This window comes from Lithobates pipiens, unplaced genomic scaffold (genome assembly GCF_037356315.1).
Source record: "Lithobates pipiens isolate NorthernLeopardFrog02 unplaced genomic scaffold, aLitPip1_a1.2 Scaffold_1, whole genome shotgun sequence".
Classification (NCBI taxonomy): domain Eukaryota; kingdom Metazoa; phylum Chordata; class Amphibia; order Anura; family Ranidae; genus Lithobates; species Lithobates pipiens.
The window spans coordinates 231,292,579-231,309,811 of record NW_027507685.1 but is presented as its reverse complement, the minus strand read 5'-3'; the positions used below and the strand labels follow the sequence as shown (position 1 = coordinate 231,309,811).

The 17,233-nt window shown below is 45.4% G+C and overlaps 1 protein-coding gene across 1 annotated transcript in view; it reads left to right on the top strand.

Moving 5' to 3' along the window:
- The window catches only part of TAP2 (transporter 2, ATP binding cassette subfamily B member), an 89,692-nt gene that overhangs the window by 23,865 nt on the left and 48,594 nt on the right, over positions 1-17,233 (top strand). The window contains exons 2-4 of the mRNA XM_077484601.1: positions 5,387-5,906; positions 11,262-11,376; positions 12,942-13,072. Of these exons, the coding sequence (XP_077340727.1) occupies positions 5,408-5,906; positions 11,262-11,376; positions 12,942-13,072 (745 nt within the window). The 5' untranslated portion in view covers positions 5,387-5,407. The remainder of the gene's footprint in view (positions 1-5,386; positions 5,907-11,261; positions 11,377-12,941; positions 13,073-17,233) is intronic.

The window sequence follows — 17,233 nt, the reverse complement described above, 5'->3', positions numbered from 1 at the left end:
ATCCAACCTGACAGAACTGGAGAGGATCTGCAATGAGGAATGGCAGAGGAGCCCCAAATCCAGGTGTGAAAAACTTGTTGCATCTTTCCCAAAAAGACTCATGGCTGTATTAGATCAAAAGCGTCCTTCTACTAAATACTGAGCAAAGGGTCTGAATACTTAGGACCATGTGATATTTCAGTTTTTCTTTCTTAATAAATTTGTAAAAATGTCAACAATTCTGTGTTTTTCTGACAATATGGGGTGCTGTGTGTACATTAATGAGGGAAAAAAACCTTCTGCCTTTACAACCACTTTACCCTCTTCCCACCTGCACTATAGCCAAAAGACAGTTACAGCAAGGGCCTAAATGCCGGGAGGGCATCCGTGTACATCCTCCCGTTATTGCGCTGCCTGCATGCCTCCTGCGTGACTCGGGGGCGTCCATGAGACTCAGCTGAACAGATTGGATTTAGGGGCTGTTCCCGCCCCTTTACCGTGTGATCAGCTGTCAGCCAATGACAGCTGATCACATGATTTAAACAGAAACCGGCAATCGCCCTTTTTTTCTCACGCTGATACCGGCTTATCTAAGCGGGACATTGGTCCCGCACACGGACAGCCACTGCTGCTAAGCAGTGCCCACCAGTGCCACCTACCAGTGCATATCAGTACTGCTAAGCAGTGCCCACCAGTGCCACCTATCAGTACTCATCAGTGCCTCATCATCAGTGCCACCTATCAGTGCTGCTTACCAGTGCCTCTCAGTGCCCACCAGTGCCACCTTTCAGTGCCCTTCTGTGCCGCCTTTCAGTGCCCTTCAGTGCCGCCTATCAGTGCCCTTCAGGGCCACCTATCAGTGCCCTTCGGTGCAACCTATTGTTGTCCTTCAGTGCCACCTATCGTTGCCCATCAGTGCCACCTATTGTTGCCCATTAGTGCTACCTATTAGTGCAGCCTAATCAGTGCCTCCTGATCATTGCCCACCAGTCCCGCCCCATCAGCGCACATCAATGAAGGAGAAAAATTTCCTGTTTACTAAATTTTATAACAAACTATGAAAACTTTTTTTTTTCAAAAATTTTTGGTCTTTTTTTGTTTGTTTAGCAAAAAATAAAAACCCCAGTAGTGATTGAATACCACCAAAAGAAAGCTTTATTTGTGTGAAGAAAATTATAAAGATTTCATATGAAGTATGCCCATGCACCGTATGCACGTTTTTTTTTTTCCCTTTCACTTTTACATATTAAAGAAAACGTAATCTGGTCACATGCCAGAACCCCGGTGTCATTTCAGAATAATGCCCTGTACACACGGTCAGACATTCCGATGACAAAATCCGTCTGATTTTTTCCAATGGATTTTGGCCCAAACTTGTCTTACATACACACGGTCGGACAAAGTTGTCGGAAAATCTGAACGTTCTTAACGAGGTGATTTACAACATGCATGTCTGGACTATAAACGGGCCAGTAGCCAATAGCTTTGGTCTCTTGATTTATTCTGAGCATGCGTGGCATTTTGTCCGTTGGAATTGTCTACACACGATCGAAATTTAAACGATCGGATTTTGTTGTCGGAAAATTTTATATCTAGCTCTCAAACTTTGTGTGTCAGAAATTCCGACGGTAAAAGTCAGATGGAGCCCACACGCGTTCGGATTTTCTAACAACACAATCCGATCGCACATTTTCTATCAGAAAGTCCAACCGTCTGCAAGACTTTTGTGGGTCTCTCAGATCAGCTTCCCCCTCACCCCTTCTGCTTTATGTGTTGCTGCTCAGCATTATTAATTCAGGCACGCTGTGACGGATGCTGGACGTTTGCCAACTTAAAACTTCAACCTACTTTCAGTTTCTTCATAACGCCGACATTTTATGGACTTTCCGATAAACAAACCTCAAAATGGCGACAATAATAGTCTTCTATGCCTATCATCTTAATAAAATAAAAATGACAACACTAAATATAATTTCTGCAGATATGATAACAAAACTACTAAATACAGGCATACCCCACTTTTAAGTACACAATGGGGTTTATTTACTAAAGCTGGAAAGTGCAAAATCAGGCTCACTTCTGCATAGAATCCAATGAGCTTCCATACCCTGGTGTATCGATCCAGAAGTCGGCTAATGGAGAGGATACCGGCTTCTCTAATGGTGACCCATGATCCAGCGTACACGAATCATTTGTGACGTATATAAGCCTGTATGACACATTTACTGTATAGTATTTTGTGTTCACCACCTCCGGTAAGAGTACCTACCTTTTTCTGCAAAATTCTGGTTATTCACTGAAGGCTTCTCACGTTTCGGGTCAACGGAATACCTGGACTTATTTTGCACACCGTTTTGCTTGAGTTGGCCATTTTTTCACTTGTTCACATACTGATTGTTTATTTACGCACATTAATATATTTTTTTCCTACTAGGCAGCGTAACATGTATTATGTGTGCTGTCTTTAAAGCGGTTCTTTACCCTAAAGGGGAAGTTCCGCTAATCTGATCCCTCCCCCCTCCGGTGCCACAATCGGCACCTTTCAGGGGGGTGCAGTTACCTGGATAATCCAGGTATCTGCACCCACTTCCGGGCAGACCGCCGCAGACCCCTGCAGACACCCCGCCCCCTGTTGTGTTCTGCATGTGCAGTAGGGAACCGGGCAGTGAAGCTGCAATGCTTCACTTCCCGATTCCCTGACAGAGGATAGCGGCGGGGGCAACAACGAGACGAGCGATCGCTCGTCATCTGCCGCCAACATCGCTGGAACCTGGGACAGGTAAGTGTGATTTTATTGAAAGTCAGCAGCTGCAATATTAGTAGCTGCTGGCTTTTAATATTTTTTTTTAGGTGCAGAACCACTTTAAGTAGGTCTCTTCATTACTAAATTTACTGGGTATAAATGTGATTCTTATCTAGTTTTGTCACATTTTGGACATTTCAGCGCTACATTTTTTGGTCACATTTTGTTATTTGGACTTGGTTTGTTTGTATGTTAGCTGCTGGTTTGTGTTACTTCGCATTTTCTGTCATTTTTATAGGTAGCGCGGTGTTTTCTCCCCTTTTGTTTAATAAATTATCAGCCTTACAGTGTTGCTAGATTAGTCTATCCTAGCCTTTCTCAACCAGGGTTGTGTGGAACCCTAGGATACCTAGAGAGGTTGCTTTGTGGTTTCTTGAGCAATTTTTTGCCACTCATATAGATAACAAATTGAAAGCGTCCAATAGTGCACAGCCTCCCACAGCTGACCAGCGACCCCCCCCCCCCCCATATAAGTAACCAATGACACCAATCATTTTTTGAGCCATCTATAAGGGAGAGGGTTCTTCCAATGAGCATAGATGTTAAGCTGGCCATACACGGCTGGAGTTCAATTGTACATTTTTATTTTTGGAACGCTCATTCAATTTTTAATGGTTAGTAAGGTCAAACTGATGTTCATAAATCGACCGCAGTGATGAGAAAATTCGGGGGCAGAATGGAAATGTTTCTGAAAAGAACAAATTTCTATTAGTGAATGCAGTTTCCCTTTGGGAAATTCTATTTATTACAAAATCGAATGTTAAAACAATTTGTCAAGTCTCTGATATAGTTTTTAAATGATCGTGCAAACGTTTCTATGAAAATCTACAGCTTAAAGAGAAGCTTTAGTCTCCCCCCCAAAAAACTAAAAGTCAGTAGCTACAAATAGTGTAACAAAGAAAAAAGAATAAGCTATTGCACTGACTGGAACCCAACCGCCATTGAACGGGGCACATAAAAGGGCCAGGAGAGAATGACAATTGCACAGTCATGCCACACTGTACCCAAATGAAATTTTTAGCATTTATTTCACACAAATAGAGCTTTCTTTTGGTGGTATTTGATCGCTACTGGGGTTTTTATTTTTTGTTAAACAAACAAAAAAAGAAAAATTGTGAAAAAATGTTTTCATAGTTTGTTATACAATTTAGCAAACAGGTAATTTTTCTCCTTTGTTGATATGCGCTGATGAGACTGAACTGATGGGCACTGGTAGGCTGCACTGATGGGCACTGGTAGGCTGCACTAATGGGCACTGATGGGCTGGACTGTTGGGCACTGATAGGTTGCACCGATAGGCACAGATAAGGTGACACTGATGGGCACTGATAAGGCGGTACTGATGAGATGGCACTGATGGACACTGATAGGTGGCATTGATGGGTGGCACTGATGGGCAGCACTGAAGGTCACTGATAGGTGTCACTGATAGGTATCACTGATAGATGGCACTGATGGGTGGTACTGATGGGCACTAACAGGTGGCACTGATGGGCACTGGTAGGTAACACTGATAGGCAGCACTGTTGTGCACTGGTAGGTGGCTCTGGCAGGTGGCACAGGTGGGCACAGATGACTTGGCGGCAGCTCTCCGTGATTGGAACAGATGTTCCTCTGATAGCCGCCGATGATTCGCTTTTTTTTCTCCTCCTATCAGAGTGAGGAAAAAAAATAGCTGTTTACATCAGATGATTAGCTGTCAGCTAATCACGTGGTGATTAACCCCTTACTCTGAACTGTGATCAGCCGGGTCTCATAGACTCGCTGATCACAGAAGCACGCCATGCACGCCCTGCAGGGGGCGCACCAGTCGCTCGACCACGGGAGGACGTCATATGACGGCGTCCCGGCAAAGTAGGCCCACGCTGTAGCCGTCATTCGGCTATAGCGCGGACAGGAATCGGTTAAAAAGGCATAAAAAAACAATTAACGTGTACTCACTAGAAATAAGTAGATCAAGGCTTGTCATAGACCCATATAGGATCACTGTGAGGCTGCAGAGCTCAGCAGCCTTTTAATATAAGGACACTTACCTGTCCAAAAATCCAGCATTGTCCTCACCCGAGCTAATTCTTCAATCGGCTTAGGGTCCAGCCACTGGCATCTTGACTAATGGAAGCCGGCAGTGAAGCCTTGCGGATTCACAGCCAGTTTCCCACTGCGCATGCACTTTGTGAATGGTCCCACAGTCTTCTGGAACAAGCAATGTGTTCCTGCCAGTCCCTCTGCTTTCCTATTAAAAACAACCACAGTAGGCATGAGAGCACAGCATGGACAGTTTTCTGGCTGTGCCAGGAGCTAATCCAATGATCAGGCTAGTGCTGGCAAGCCCCACCACTTCACTGGAAAGATCAGTGTGTTGCTGTTTCTCCACCACCAGCTCTCTAAGCTCCTGCTGAAGCTGAGAACAGAGGTTATGTGATCACTTTTAAAAAAAAGGGAAAAGCAAAGTATAATGTTTTTTATATATATATACTCAAATGTTTTGTCCTTTATTGCTATTTTATACTGAATGGGTTGTTTTACAAGGTGAGGGTTGACATAGTCTGGTCTATTCTCTTGGTCTTCATGCATATATTGACAGGTCTCTATTTTGTGTTTCAGGTCTTTGGACGTCTTTTCACAATGATCTCCTTCTGTTTTCCTCTCATTATCTTCTTGCTGGACTCCTCTCTAAGTCATGTATTTTCCTTCCTTGTATATAAATACTATCCTATATATTTCCTGGAAGTGGTGTGGCTGGTGAATCTTGTTAAAGTCCCCCTTCTAAAAGCTGTTTCCCAGAAACTCCCCCATCCTTGGTGGATTCCATCGACCCTTTTTTACGTCCTGACACTTTGCCTAGCACCTCCTCTGCACCAGACCCTCCGAATCCTTCTCTTCTCCCAAAATCCAGAGCTACACCTGGGCCTGGTCAACTCTATGCTCTATCACCTTTCCACGTCTCTGGCCTGTCTGCTCTGGGATTTGCTGTCCCCTCTTATATTTCCAGAAGAGGATCCTGAAGGAAATGGAAATGGAAAAAAGAAGGAAAGGGAGAACTTCATCCGGCTCATAAAGCTTTCCAAACCAGACTGGCATTTACTGACCGCAGCTTTTGTGCTCCTGACTCTTGCGCTGATGTGTAAGTTATAAAATGTCTGTAAAAGTATTAGGCTCAGCTCATGAGTTTTCAAGGTGCCCAGAGAGCACTACGATCTTCTGCCCAATCTGCCATAATTCATACATGAAAGGCAGCACTCTTCTCATGTCAGTATTTGACTTAACACTATCGTTCCAGGTGAATCAAACACCCGTGCCAATTTTGCTCTTACTGATGCATTGTTGCCAGGGCCGTTTTTAAGGCAGGGCAAAAGGGGCAGCTGCCCTGGGCCCTGTCATTGTTGTGGGGCCCAAAGCAGCTGCCTCATACTTGCCAATTATCCTGGTTTAAATTCCCTCATCCCTTGAGGTTTTAGTCCTGTGCTGTGTCCCAATATCTCAGTGTGAAGTGCTGCTACTAATGCTGCCCAGCTCTGCCCTATTGTTGTGTACAGATGACTCACCTGCAGACCCTGTGTTTTCATGTAAATTTCCGGGCATTCATATGTAAATAGGGGCAGCCAGCAGCATTGATATGTATATCATACCCCCCTGAGGTCATATCCACAGTAATCTCTAGCAACCAATCAACAAGCAGAAATCATGTGCTGTAACTAATCAGTGAGCCATAATGTGTGCTGTAACCTCTAGCAACCAGTCAGTGAGCGGTAATGATACACTGTAACCTCTGGCCACCAATCGCAATAGCTGCCTGATCTGATTCAGTAAACTGATTTTGAGTCTAGCTGCTATTTATTGTATGTCTCAGAGAAGGTGGAGAGCAAAACTGCATGTGAGGGGGGCCCCAAGAAAAGTTTTGCCCAGGGTCCAATCAATATTAAAGACGGCCCTGATTGTTGCCTATTACAGGGCTTAATCGTAGCCTATGAAGGGGTATTTGTCACCTGGAACAGTAAAGCTACATTGACCCCAGCAGAGTGTGGTTTATTTTTGTATGTGTCTATGAAAGTTAAATTCACTTACAATACGTGTACATGGACATGCTATACGTGATATTGGAATACACTGAGAAGATTATGACCATACAAATGAACACAGCTGCAGACCTGGTTCAAAGTGACAGGTTCTCTTACAAGATTCTCCAACCACCCCCACCCTCTAGTAATGCTTAGCTCCAAATATTAATATTTGCTTTCCCACCAGTCTGTTCATCTGTAGGAGCCCACGGTCTAACCCTTGTAAGCACTGCATTGGTCCATAGCTAATTACCTTTTTGGTTCCTCCATGTAACAATGTTCCTGTACAGCAAAGAGTAGACATCACAGCTCAATCATGACCATCAGTTGTCGGAGAATTTAGTACAGAATCCAGAACCAGACAAATCAAGGAAGATAGATTCCTAAACATCCAGAGGCCTCAGTGTTATCGCCCCTTGTGTCAGTCTACATTTTCCACAGCACCCCATCCTATTCTTTCTTTCCTAGGGCACATTGGAGGAATGAAAAGAAAAATTGTATTGGCTGTCAGGGTCAACATAGGCTGGGTAGATAAGATCCTTACTATTCAGAGGCCTCATATTTAGAGCCCCTTGTCCCAGTCTGTATTGGCAACAGCTTATCTTAAGCCTCATACACACGATAGGACTTTGTACAAACTTTCCCTTGGATTTTTGTACAAAGGGCATCGGCCGAGAACTTGTATTGCATACACACGGCAGGACTTTTTCAGCCAACTTTCACCAAATCATGTGGTTTTTCTGCTCTTTACCGCCACCTTTGGTCAACTTCTGTATTGTTGTCTGATCTTTTGTATTGGTTCTGAGCATGCCTGTTTGTACTTTGTACAAAAGTCCTATGGTTTTCTGTACACACAATCAGACTTTGCTCCATCGGACTTTTGTTGCCAGAAAGTTTGTCCGTTCGCACAGCCAACAAAAGCCAGATGAAAACCAAAAAAGTTTGTCCGATGGAGCGTACACTCGGTCGGATGTTGCTCCAAAACAGCTAATTTGCATGTTTGTTGTCAAAAAGTCTGATCGTGTGTATGGGCCTTTACTCTTTCTTTCCTAGCGCACTATGGAGGAATGAATAGGTCAATTGGATTGGCTGTCACGGTCCACACAGGCTTAGTGGACAGGATCCTAAATATCCAGAGACCAATATTATTTCCCCTTGCCTTGGTCTGTATTTGTCACAGCACCCAATGTTATTATCTCTTTCCTTGTGGAGGAATGAAAAGAACAATTATATTGGCTGTCAGGGTCAACACAGACTGGGTAGGCAATATCCTAAATATTCAGAGGCCTCAGTATTAGCACCCTCTGTCTCAGTCTGTATTGGCCCCAGCACCCTGTCTAAAGCCTCATACACACGATCGGACTTTGTACAAACGTTCCTGTGGACTTTTGTACAAAGGGCGTGGTCCACAAGTTTGTATTGCATACACACGGCAGGACTTTTTAGGCAACAAACACGAACGTAGTGACGTTTCAACGTACTGATGACACTTCAAAAGAGGACGTTTAATGACTCCAGCGCCACCTTTGGTCAACTTCTGTATTGTAGTCTGATCTTTTGCATTGGTTCTGAGCATGCGTGTTTGTACCTTGTACAAAAGTCCGATGCTTTTGCGTGCACACGATCGGACTTTGCTCCATCGGACTTATGTTGTCAAAAAGTTTGTCCGTACGCACAGCCAACAAAAGTCCGATGGAAAAGGAAAAAGTTTGTCCGATGGAGCGTACACACAGTCGGATGTTGCTCCAAAACAGCTAATTTGCATGTTTGTTGTCAAAAAGTCCGACCGTGTGTACGGGCCTTAATTCTTTCTTTCCTAGTGCACTTTGGAGGAATGAAATAAAAAATGTGTTTTGGCTGCCAGGGTCATCACAAGCTTAGCAGACAGGATCCTAAATATCCTAAGACCTCAGTATTAGTGCACCATTTCTATTTCTGTATTGGCCACAGCACCCAATCTTATTCTCTCTTTCCTAGTGCACTATGGAGGAATGAAAAGAAGAACTGTAAGGGCTGTCAAGGTGAGAAGGAAAGTGAGAATAAGATTGGGTGCAGTGAGGATCCTAAATATCCAGAGGCCTTAGTATTAGCGCCTCTTGTCTTGGTCTGTATTGGCCACAGCACCCAATCTTATTCTCTCTTTCCTAGTGCACTATGGAGGAATGAAAAGAAGAATTGTATTGGCTCTTAGGATCAGCACAGACTGGGCAGACAGGAGTCTAAACATCCAGAGGCCTCAATATTAGCACCCTATGTCTCAGTTTGTAAAGGCCCAGGGCCGTCTTTAAGGCAGGGCAAAAGGGGCAGCTGCCCTGGGCCCTGTCATTGATGTGGGGCCCAAAGCAGCTGCCTCATACTTGCCAACTATCCCAGTTTAAATTCCCTTGTCCTTTGAAGTTTTAGTCCTGCTCTGTCCCGATATCTCAGTATGAAGTGCTGGTACTAAAGCTGTCCAGCTCTGCCTTATTGTTGTGTACAGATGACTCACCTGCAGACCCCGTGTTTACATGTAAATATCGGCATTCATATGTAAATAGCGGCAGCGTTCATAATTAAATAGTTGCTGCCAGCGGCATTAATATGTAAAAAAAGCGGCATCCATATGTATATCACGCCTCCCTGCAGTGAGGAGATGATGTGCTATAAACTCTAGCAACCAATCAGTGAGCAGTATTACTGTACAGTAATCTCTAGCAACCAATTAACAAGTGGAAATCATTTGCTGTAACTTCCAGCAACTAATCAGTGAGCCATAATGTGTGCTGTAACCTCCAGCAACCAGTCAGTAAGCTGAATTATATGCTGTAACCGCTGGCAAGCAATCACAATTGCTGCCTGATCTGTCTAGCTGTTATTTATTGAATGTCTCAGAGCAGGTGGAGAGTGAAATTGCATTGAGGGGGCCCAAGAAATGTTTTGCCCAGGGTCCTATCACTATTAAAGAAGGCCCTGTAATGGCCACAGCACCCAATCTTATTGTCTCTTTCCTAGTTCACTATGGAAGAATGAATAGAAGAATTATATTGCCCTGTTTCCCCGAAAATAAGACCTAGCGTGATTGTTGGCGATGGCTGCAATATAAGCCCTACCCCCCAAATAAGCTCTACCCTGTTTCCCCGAAAATAAGCTCTACTCTGTTTCCCCCGAAAATAAGCTCTACCCTGAAAAAAAGACCTACAAGGACTTTAACTAGGGCTTATTTGGGGGGTAGGGCTTATATTGCAGCCATCGCCGACAATCACGCTAGGTCTTATTTTCGGGGAAACAGGGCAATATAATTCTTCTTTTCATTCTTTCATAGTGAACTAGGAAAGAGAAAATAAGATTGGGTGCTGTGGCCATTACAGACTGAGACATAGGGTGCTAATATTGAGGCCTCTGGATGGTTAGGCTACTGTCTGCCCAGTCTGTGCTGATCCTAAGAGCCAATACAATTCTTCTTTTCATTCCTCAGGGTAGCTGTCAAGGTCAACATAGGCTGGTAACAATTCTTCCTTTACACCCTTGGGTAAACAAGACCCATTGATGCACATGGATCTGGAAAGGGATGGACTAATACATAAATACAGGGCCGTCTTTAATATTGATTGGACCCTGGGCAAACATTTTCTTAGGGCCCCCCTCCCCCCATACAATAAATAGCAGCTAGACTTAAAATCAGTTGTATCAAGATGCTGTATCAGATCAGGCAGGGATTGCAATTGGTTGCCAGAGGTTACAGCATATCATTACTGCTTACTGACTGGTTGCTAGAGGTTACAGCACACATTACGGCTCACTGATTAGTTGCTAGAGATCAATAAGCACATTTCTGCTTATTGATTGGCTGCTAGAGATTACTGTACAGTAATACTGCTCACTGGTTGCTATAGGTTACAGCACATCTTCTCCTCACTGCAGGGGGGCATGATATACCTATGAATGCTGCCTTTATTTACATATCAATGCCATTGGCCTCAGCTATTTACATATGAATGCCAGTATTTACATGTAAACACAGGTCTGCAGGTGAGTCATCTGTACACAACAATAGGGCAGAGCTGGGCAGCATTAGTAGCAGCACATGACTAAAACTTCAAGGGACAAGGGAATGTAAACTGGGATAGTTGGCAAGTATGAGGCAGCTGCTTTGGGCCCCACAACAATGACAGGGCCCAGGACAGCTGCCCCTTTTGCCCTGCCTTAAAGACGGCCCTGCATAAATACATATTCTGGTAAAATTAGACCCCCACTGATGGAACGATAAGCCACTACATCCAAAACCTCACCCACTATCATGTAAACCCCTGAAAGCTGGCACGATTTTACAACCTATAATTTTGGCATGAGTCACATTTGTGGGTGAGACCCGATATAACAGAACATCTAAATAAAAATAGTGCCGTATATTTACCATGATAACTTATGTCTGTTATCTCCAGTGGAAATATCTATTCCATACTACATGGGACGTGTGATTGATATCTTGTCCAACAATTACAAGGAGACGGAGTTCCTGGCGGCCATTTTGTTCATGGCCTTCTTTTCTATCACAAGGTTAGTAAACTATTAACTATGTATATTTAATGGAAACATTGACTTAAAGTGTATCTCCACTTATGCAGCCAAATTGGAATAACACCTACTTTACTGTATATTTCTCATTCAGCTCCACCTAGACCTAGCAAACATTTAATCATTACAGCAAGGGGCACTAATAGGTTAGATATTACCAAATACCTGGATTTAACCTTTCAAGGTAATGGTGGAGAAGGCAAAACAATGCTGTCAAAGTGATACCTTTCAGTGACTAATTATTATGGTACAGCACATTATCTTTTTCAAAGGCATCTAAACATAGTTAAGAGTTTGCTCTAGCAATCATAGTTATATATAGGGCTGCAACTAACGATTATTTTCATAATCGATTAGTTGGCCGATTATTGTTTTGATTAATCGATTAATCGGTTACTAACCTTTAAAAAAAAAAGTAATTTTGCTGCCATTTGCATTTTTACATATTTTTTTGGCCAATTTGTTGTTGGGCAGATTAAAAAACACAAATTGTGTTATTACATTGCTTTTCTGCAGCTTCTCCATTGAAGTATATTGAACCGAAAAACCAAAATAGCACCATCTTGCGTTAAAAAAAAAAGTCCTTGTCTTTTCCAAATGCGCAGCAGCTGAAAAAATCATGGATGTGAACGTGTTCCATAGGAAACCATGTAAATGAACTGTGTTTCTGCAAAAAGCACCAAAAAACACAGAGGTGTGACCCAGGCCTGAGATGTTTAGTAACGTAATGGGGTTAAAAAATACAAAAATTAGTACAAAAAGAGCAAATAATCGCAACTGTTAGCCCTTGTACACACGGTCAGACATTCCGACAACAAAATCTGTCGGATTTTGTCTGACGGATTTTGTCCGAAACTTGTGTTGCATACACACGGTCGGACAAAGTTGTCGGAAAATCCGATCGTACGTAACGTGATGACATTATTTCGTTACGACGGGACTATGTTCAGGCTAGTAGCCAATAGCTTTGGTCTAGGAATTTGATCTGAGAATGTGTGGCACTTTGTCCGATCGGAATTCTCTACAAACGATCGGAAAAAGTCCAATCGGATCATGTTGTCGGAAAGTTTTATAGCCCAGCTCTAAAACTTTCTCCGTTGGATATTCCAACGGAAACAGTCCGATGGAGCCCACACACGGTCCGATCGGACATTTTCCGTCGGAATGTCCGACCGTGTGTACAAGGGCTAAGGGGTTCATTTTTTACTATGGGACAGTGAAAGTAATATTTACAGTAGTGATTTGCTCTTTTTCTACTATAAAGGGCTCATTTTAGTTTTTCTTTTTAACCCCATTATGTCAGTGGTCGATTAATCGATTATGAAAATAGTAATCGATTATTTTCATAATCAATTAGTTGTCGATTAATCGATTAGTTGTTTCGACCCTAGTTATATATATAACTATTAGTACAGATTATGCAGCTGATTTCTAGTCCATTGATCCCAAGAAAAATATTGCTACTTCCCACCTGATTCAAAATACAAATTATCTGTAATATTGATATATTGGGGTATTGATGACTGTGTCTCCTTGTTTCCCCATAGTTCCATCTCTGCAGGATGCCGAGGAGGATTCTTCTTATTCTGCATGGCTCGCCTCAATATCCGGTTAAAGGACCTCCTCTTTCGAGCCTTTGCTAGACAAGACATTGCCTTCTTTGAAACAACTAAAACAGGTACCATAGTGTCCCAGAAAGCTGCATGTCTTCCTAAAGCAGATATAAATCCAACCAATAAAATCTCATACAGTATTTACATTTTTAATGTGCTAAAATGCCACTATTTTGAAAAATGTGAAAAGCTGTGCTTCCTGCACAACAACTAATAATACTTACCTATTGGCTGCCTCACATATGCAATTAGCGGACCTCCGGCTGTTGCAAAACTACAAGTCCCATCATGCCTCCCATCATGCCTCTGCCTCTGGGTGTCAATGCTTGTGGCTGTCAGAGTCTTGCTATGCCTCATGGGAATTGTAGTTTTGCAACAGCTGGAGGTCCGCTAATTGCATATCCCTGCCATAGAGCATCGTGGGGGACACCGTCAACCAGCAGCTCAGGTGTGCTGAATGCAGAAGATCTTTGAGGAATCTTCTTTATTCAATCCTGGGGAGTTTGGCAGTTCTTGCAGCATGATAAGTAAGTTTAATTACTTTCTTAGAAAAATGTGCTTTTTATGGGTTAATAGTGGTGGAAGGGTCATGTTTATGTGTGGACACTGCCTGTTATAGGGTGATAATGCTCAGCACCTGCCTTCCATTTTCTCTCCTGCATTGTCTTGCTGTAAATTGCACTTTCAATGGAGGCTGTAAGGGGCTGCACCAATGGTTAACTGGCAAAGTCAACTGTTGTCACCTGTAAGCTTGCCCAAGTAGGATGTGGAAAGGAAGAGGCTGAGAGAGTTGGTGTCCTCTGGGATGTGGTGAGGGAGAGGCTGCTGCAGCTCGTGTCCTTGGGGGATGTGGGTGGAAGAGGTTCGGGGAGCTGCTGTCCTAAAAGGATATGAGTGGAAAAGGCTTAGCCCCTGTACACACGGTCGGACATTCTGCCAACCAAATCCGTTGGATTTTGTTCGATGGATTTTGTCCGACGGATTGTGTCCGAAACTGTTGCATACACACGGTTGGACAAAGTTGTCGAAAAATCCGATCTTTCAGAACGTGATGATGTAATTTCGTTACGATGGGACTACGTTCAGGCTAGTAGCCAATAGCTTTGATGTAGGAATTTGATCTGATCATGCGTGGCACTTTGTCCGATCGGAATTCTCTACACATGATCGGAGTATGTCCTATCGGACCAGTTTGTCTGAAAATATTTCCAGCAAGATGGAAAATTTGGTCCGACGGATATTCCGACAGAAACAGTCCGATGCATACCACACACAGTCGGATTATCCGACAACACGGTCCGATAGGACACATTCCGACGGATTCTCCGACCGTGTGTACAAGGGCTAAGAGAGCTGGATGTGGGGAGAGAGATAGGGAGTCAGTGTGCTTGTAAAGTGTGGAGGGGGAATTGCTGCGGAGCCAGTGTCCCAAAAGGAAATGTAGAGGGAGAGGCAGGGGAAGCTAGTGTCCCGAGGCTGTGGGGAGGAGATCTGGGAGAGCTTGTGTCCTGGGAGAATTTGGGTGGAAGAGATTAGGAGAGCCAGTGTATAGATAGGTAGAAGCTATGTGATCCAGTTTCCTGTCCAGGAAAATGTAGATGATGTAGAGAGGTTGATTCTGGGGGAGCTAAAGCCCCAGGAGGATGTAGAGACAGAGATGCTGCTGGTGCTAGTGTCCCAGGAGGATGTATAGTTGGAATGCTGGGGGAGCTTGTGTCCCAGGAGGATGTGGAGAGGGAGATGCTGGAGGACCTAGTGTCCCAGGAGGATGTGGAGAGGGAGATGCTGGAGGGCCTAGTGTCCCAGGAGGATGTGGAGAGGGATATGCTGGGGAAGCTAGTGTCCCAGGAGGATGTGGAGAGGGATATGCTGGGGGAGCTGGTGTCCCAGGAGGATGTGGAGAGGGAGATGCTGGGGAAGCTAGTGTCCCATGAGGATGTGGAGAGGGATATGCTGGGGGAGCGAGTGTCCCAGGAGGATGTGGAGTTTCTGGGGAGCCGATGTTTTGGGAGGAAGTAGAGAGGGACAAGTTGTAGAAGCTAGTGTCCCAAGAAGATGTGCATGGTTGGGACCTGGGGGAGCCAGTGTGTCTGGAGAATGTGGGGAGGAGTAGCTGAAGAAGTCATTGTCCTGGGAGGATGTGGAGAGGGAGATGCTGAGGGAACTAGAGCCCCAGAAGGATGTAGAGAGGGAGATGTTGGGGGGGCTAAATATCCAGCAGGATGTAGAGAGGGAGATGCTGGGGGAAGCTAGAGCCCCAGGAGGATGTAGAGACAGAGATGCTGCTGGTGCTAGTGTCCCAGGAGGATGTATAGTTGGAATGCTGGGGGAGCTTGTGTCCCAGGAGGATGTGGAGAGGGAGATGCTGGAGGACCTAGTGTCCCAGGAGGATGTGGAGAGGGATATGCTGGAGGACCTAGTGTCCCAGGAGGATGTGGAGAGGGAGATGCTGGAGGGCCTAGTGTCCCAGGAGGATGTGGAGAGGGATATGCTGGGGAAGCTAGTGTCCCAGGAGGATGTGGAGAGGGATATGCTGGGGGAGCTGGTGTCCCAGGAGGATGTGGAGAGGGAGATGCTGGGGAAGCTAGTGTCCCATGAGGATGTGGAGAGGGATATGCTGGGGGAGCGAGTGTCCCAGGAGGATGTGGAGTTTCTGGGGAGCCGATGTTTTGGGAGGAAGTAGAGAGGGACAAGTTGTAGAAGCTAGTGTCCCAAGAAGATGTGCATGGTTGGGACCTGGGGGAGCCAGTGTGTCTGGAGAATGTGGGGAGGAGTAGCTGAAGAAATCATTGTCCTGGGAGGATGTGGAGAGGGAGATGCTGAGGGAACTAGAGCCCCAGAAGGATGTAGAGAGGGAGATGTTGGGGGGGCTAAATATCCAGCAGGATGTAGAGAGGGAGATGTTGGGGGAAGCTAGAGCCCCAGGAGGATGTGGAGAGGGAGATGCTGTGGGATCTAGTGTCCCAGGAGGATGTAGAGACAGAGATGCTGGGGGAACAAGAGCCCCAGGAGGATGTGGAGAGGGAGATGCTGGGGGAGCTAGTGTCCCAGGAGGATGTGGAGAGGGAGATGCTGGGGGAACTTGTGTCCCAGAAGGATTTAGAGAGCGATATGCTGGGGGAGCTAATGTCCCTGGAGGATGTGGAATTGTTGGGGAGCCAATGTTTTGGGAAAAATTAGAGAGGGACAAGTTGTAGAAGCTAGTGTCCCAAGGTGAGCTCCAGGTGGATGTAGAGAGGGAGATGCTGGAGGAGCTAGAGCCCCCCAGGAGGATGTGGAGAAGGAGTTGATGAGTGAGCTAATGTCCAAGGAGAATGTAGAGATGGAGATGCTGGGGGTGCTAGTGCCCCAAGAGGATTTGGAGAGAGAGATGCTTGGGGACCTATTATGCCAAGAGGATGTGGAGAGGGAGATGTTGGGGGACCTATTATGCCAAGAGGATGTGGAGAAGGAGATGCTCGGGGACCTGGTGTCCCAGGAGGATATGGAGTTGCTAGGGTGACAATGTTTTTGGAGGAAGTAGAGAGGGACAAGTTGTAGAAGCTAGTGTCCCAAGAGGATGTGCGCGGTTGGGACCTGGGGGAACCAGTGTCCCTGGAAGATGTGGGGAGAAAAGCTGGAAAGGTCATTGTCCTTGGAGGATGTGGGGAAGGACATGCTGAGGGAACTAGATCCCCGGAAGATGCAGAGAGGGAGATGCTGGGGGAGCTAGTGTTCCAGGAGGATATGGAAGGGCTGGGGAGTCAGAATTTGGGGAGGAATTGGGGAGGGACAAGGTGTAGAAGCTAGTGTCCCTAGAGGATTTGGGTGTTTGGGACCTAGGGGAGCCAGCAGGGGCGTAACTATAGGGGGTGCAGCAGTCGCGACCGCAACCGGGCCCTGTGATGTAAGGGGCCCATGCAGCCCCCTCTACATATGGCCAGCAGCAGCATAGGCAGCTATGGGTACCAGTGCACCATGCACACGGGTGACTGGAGGTGGAGGGTGACTAGCAGAGCTCCATGCTCAACTATCGCACTGGCTGCTCTTTAGTTGTGCATTCCCTGCATGACCTGTGTCCTCAGCTGGCTCCTCAGAGTACCCCTCTCCTGCTCCATGCATTGCCGCTCAGTCCGATGTCTGTTCTCCCCAGCCAGAGTCCCCCCCCCCCCGCGTCCGGCCCACACTGCACTGCATAATTCTCCCGGGTAAACAAAATTTAAGCACACAGTTGCAGTGCAGCCCTA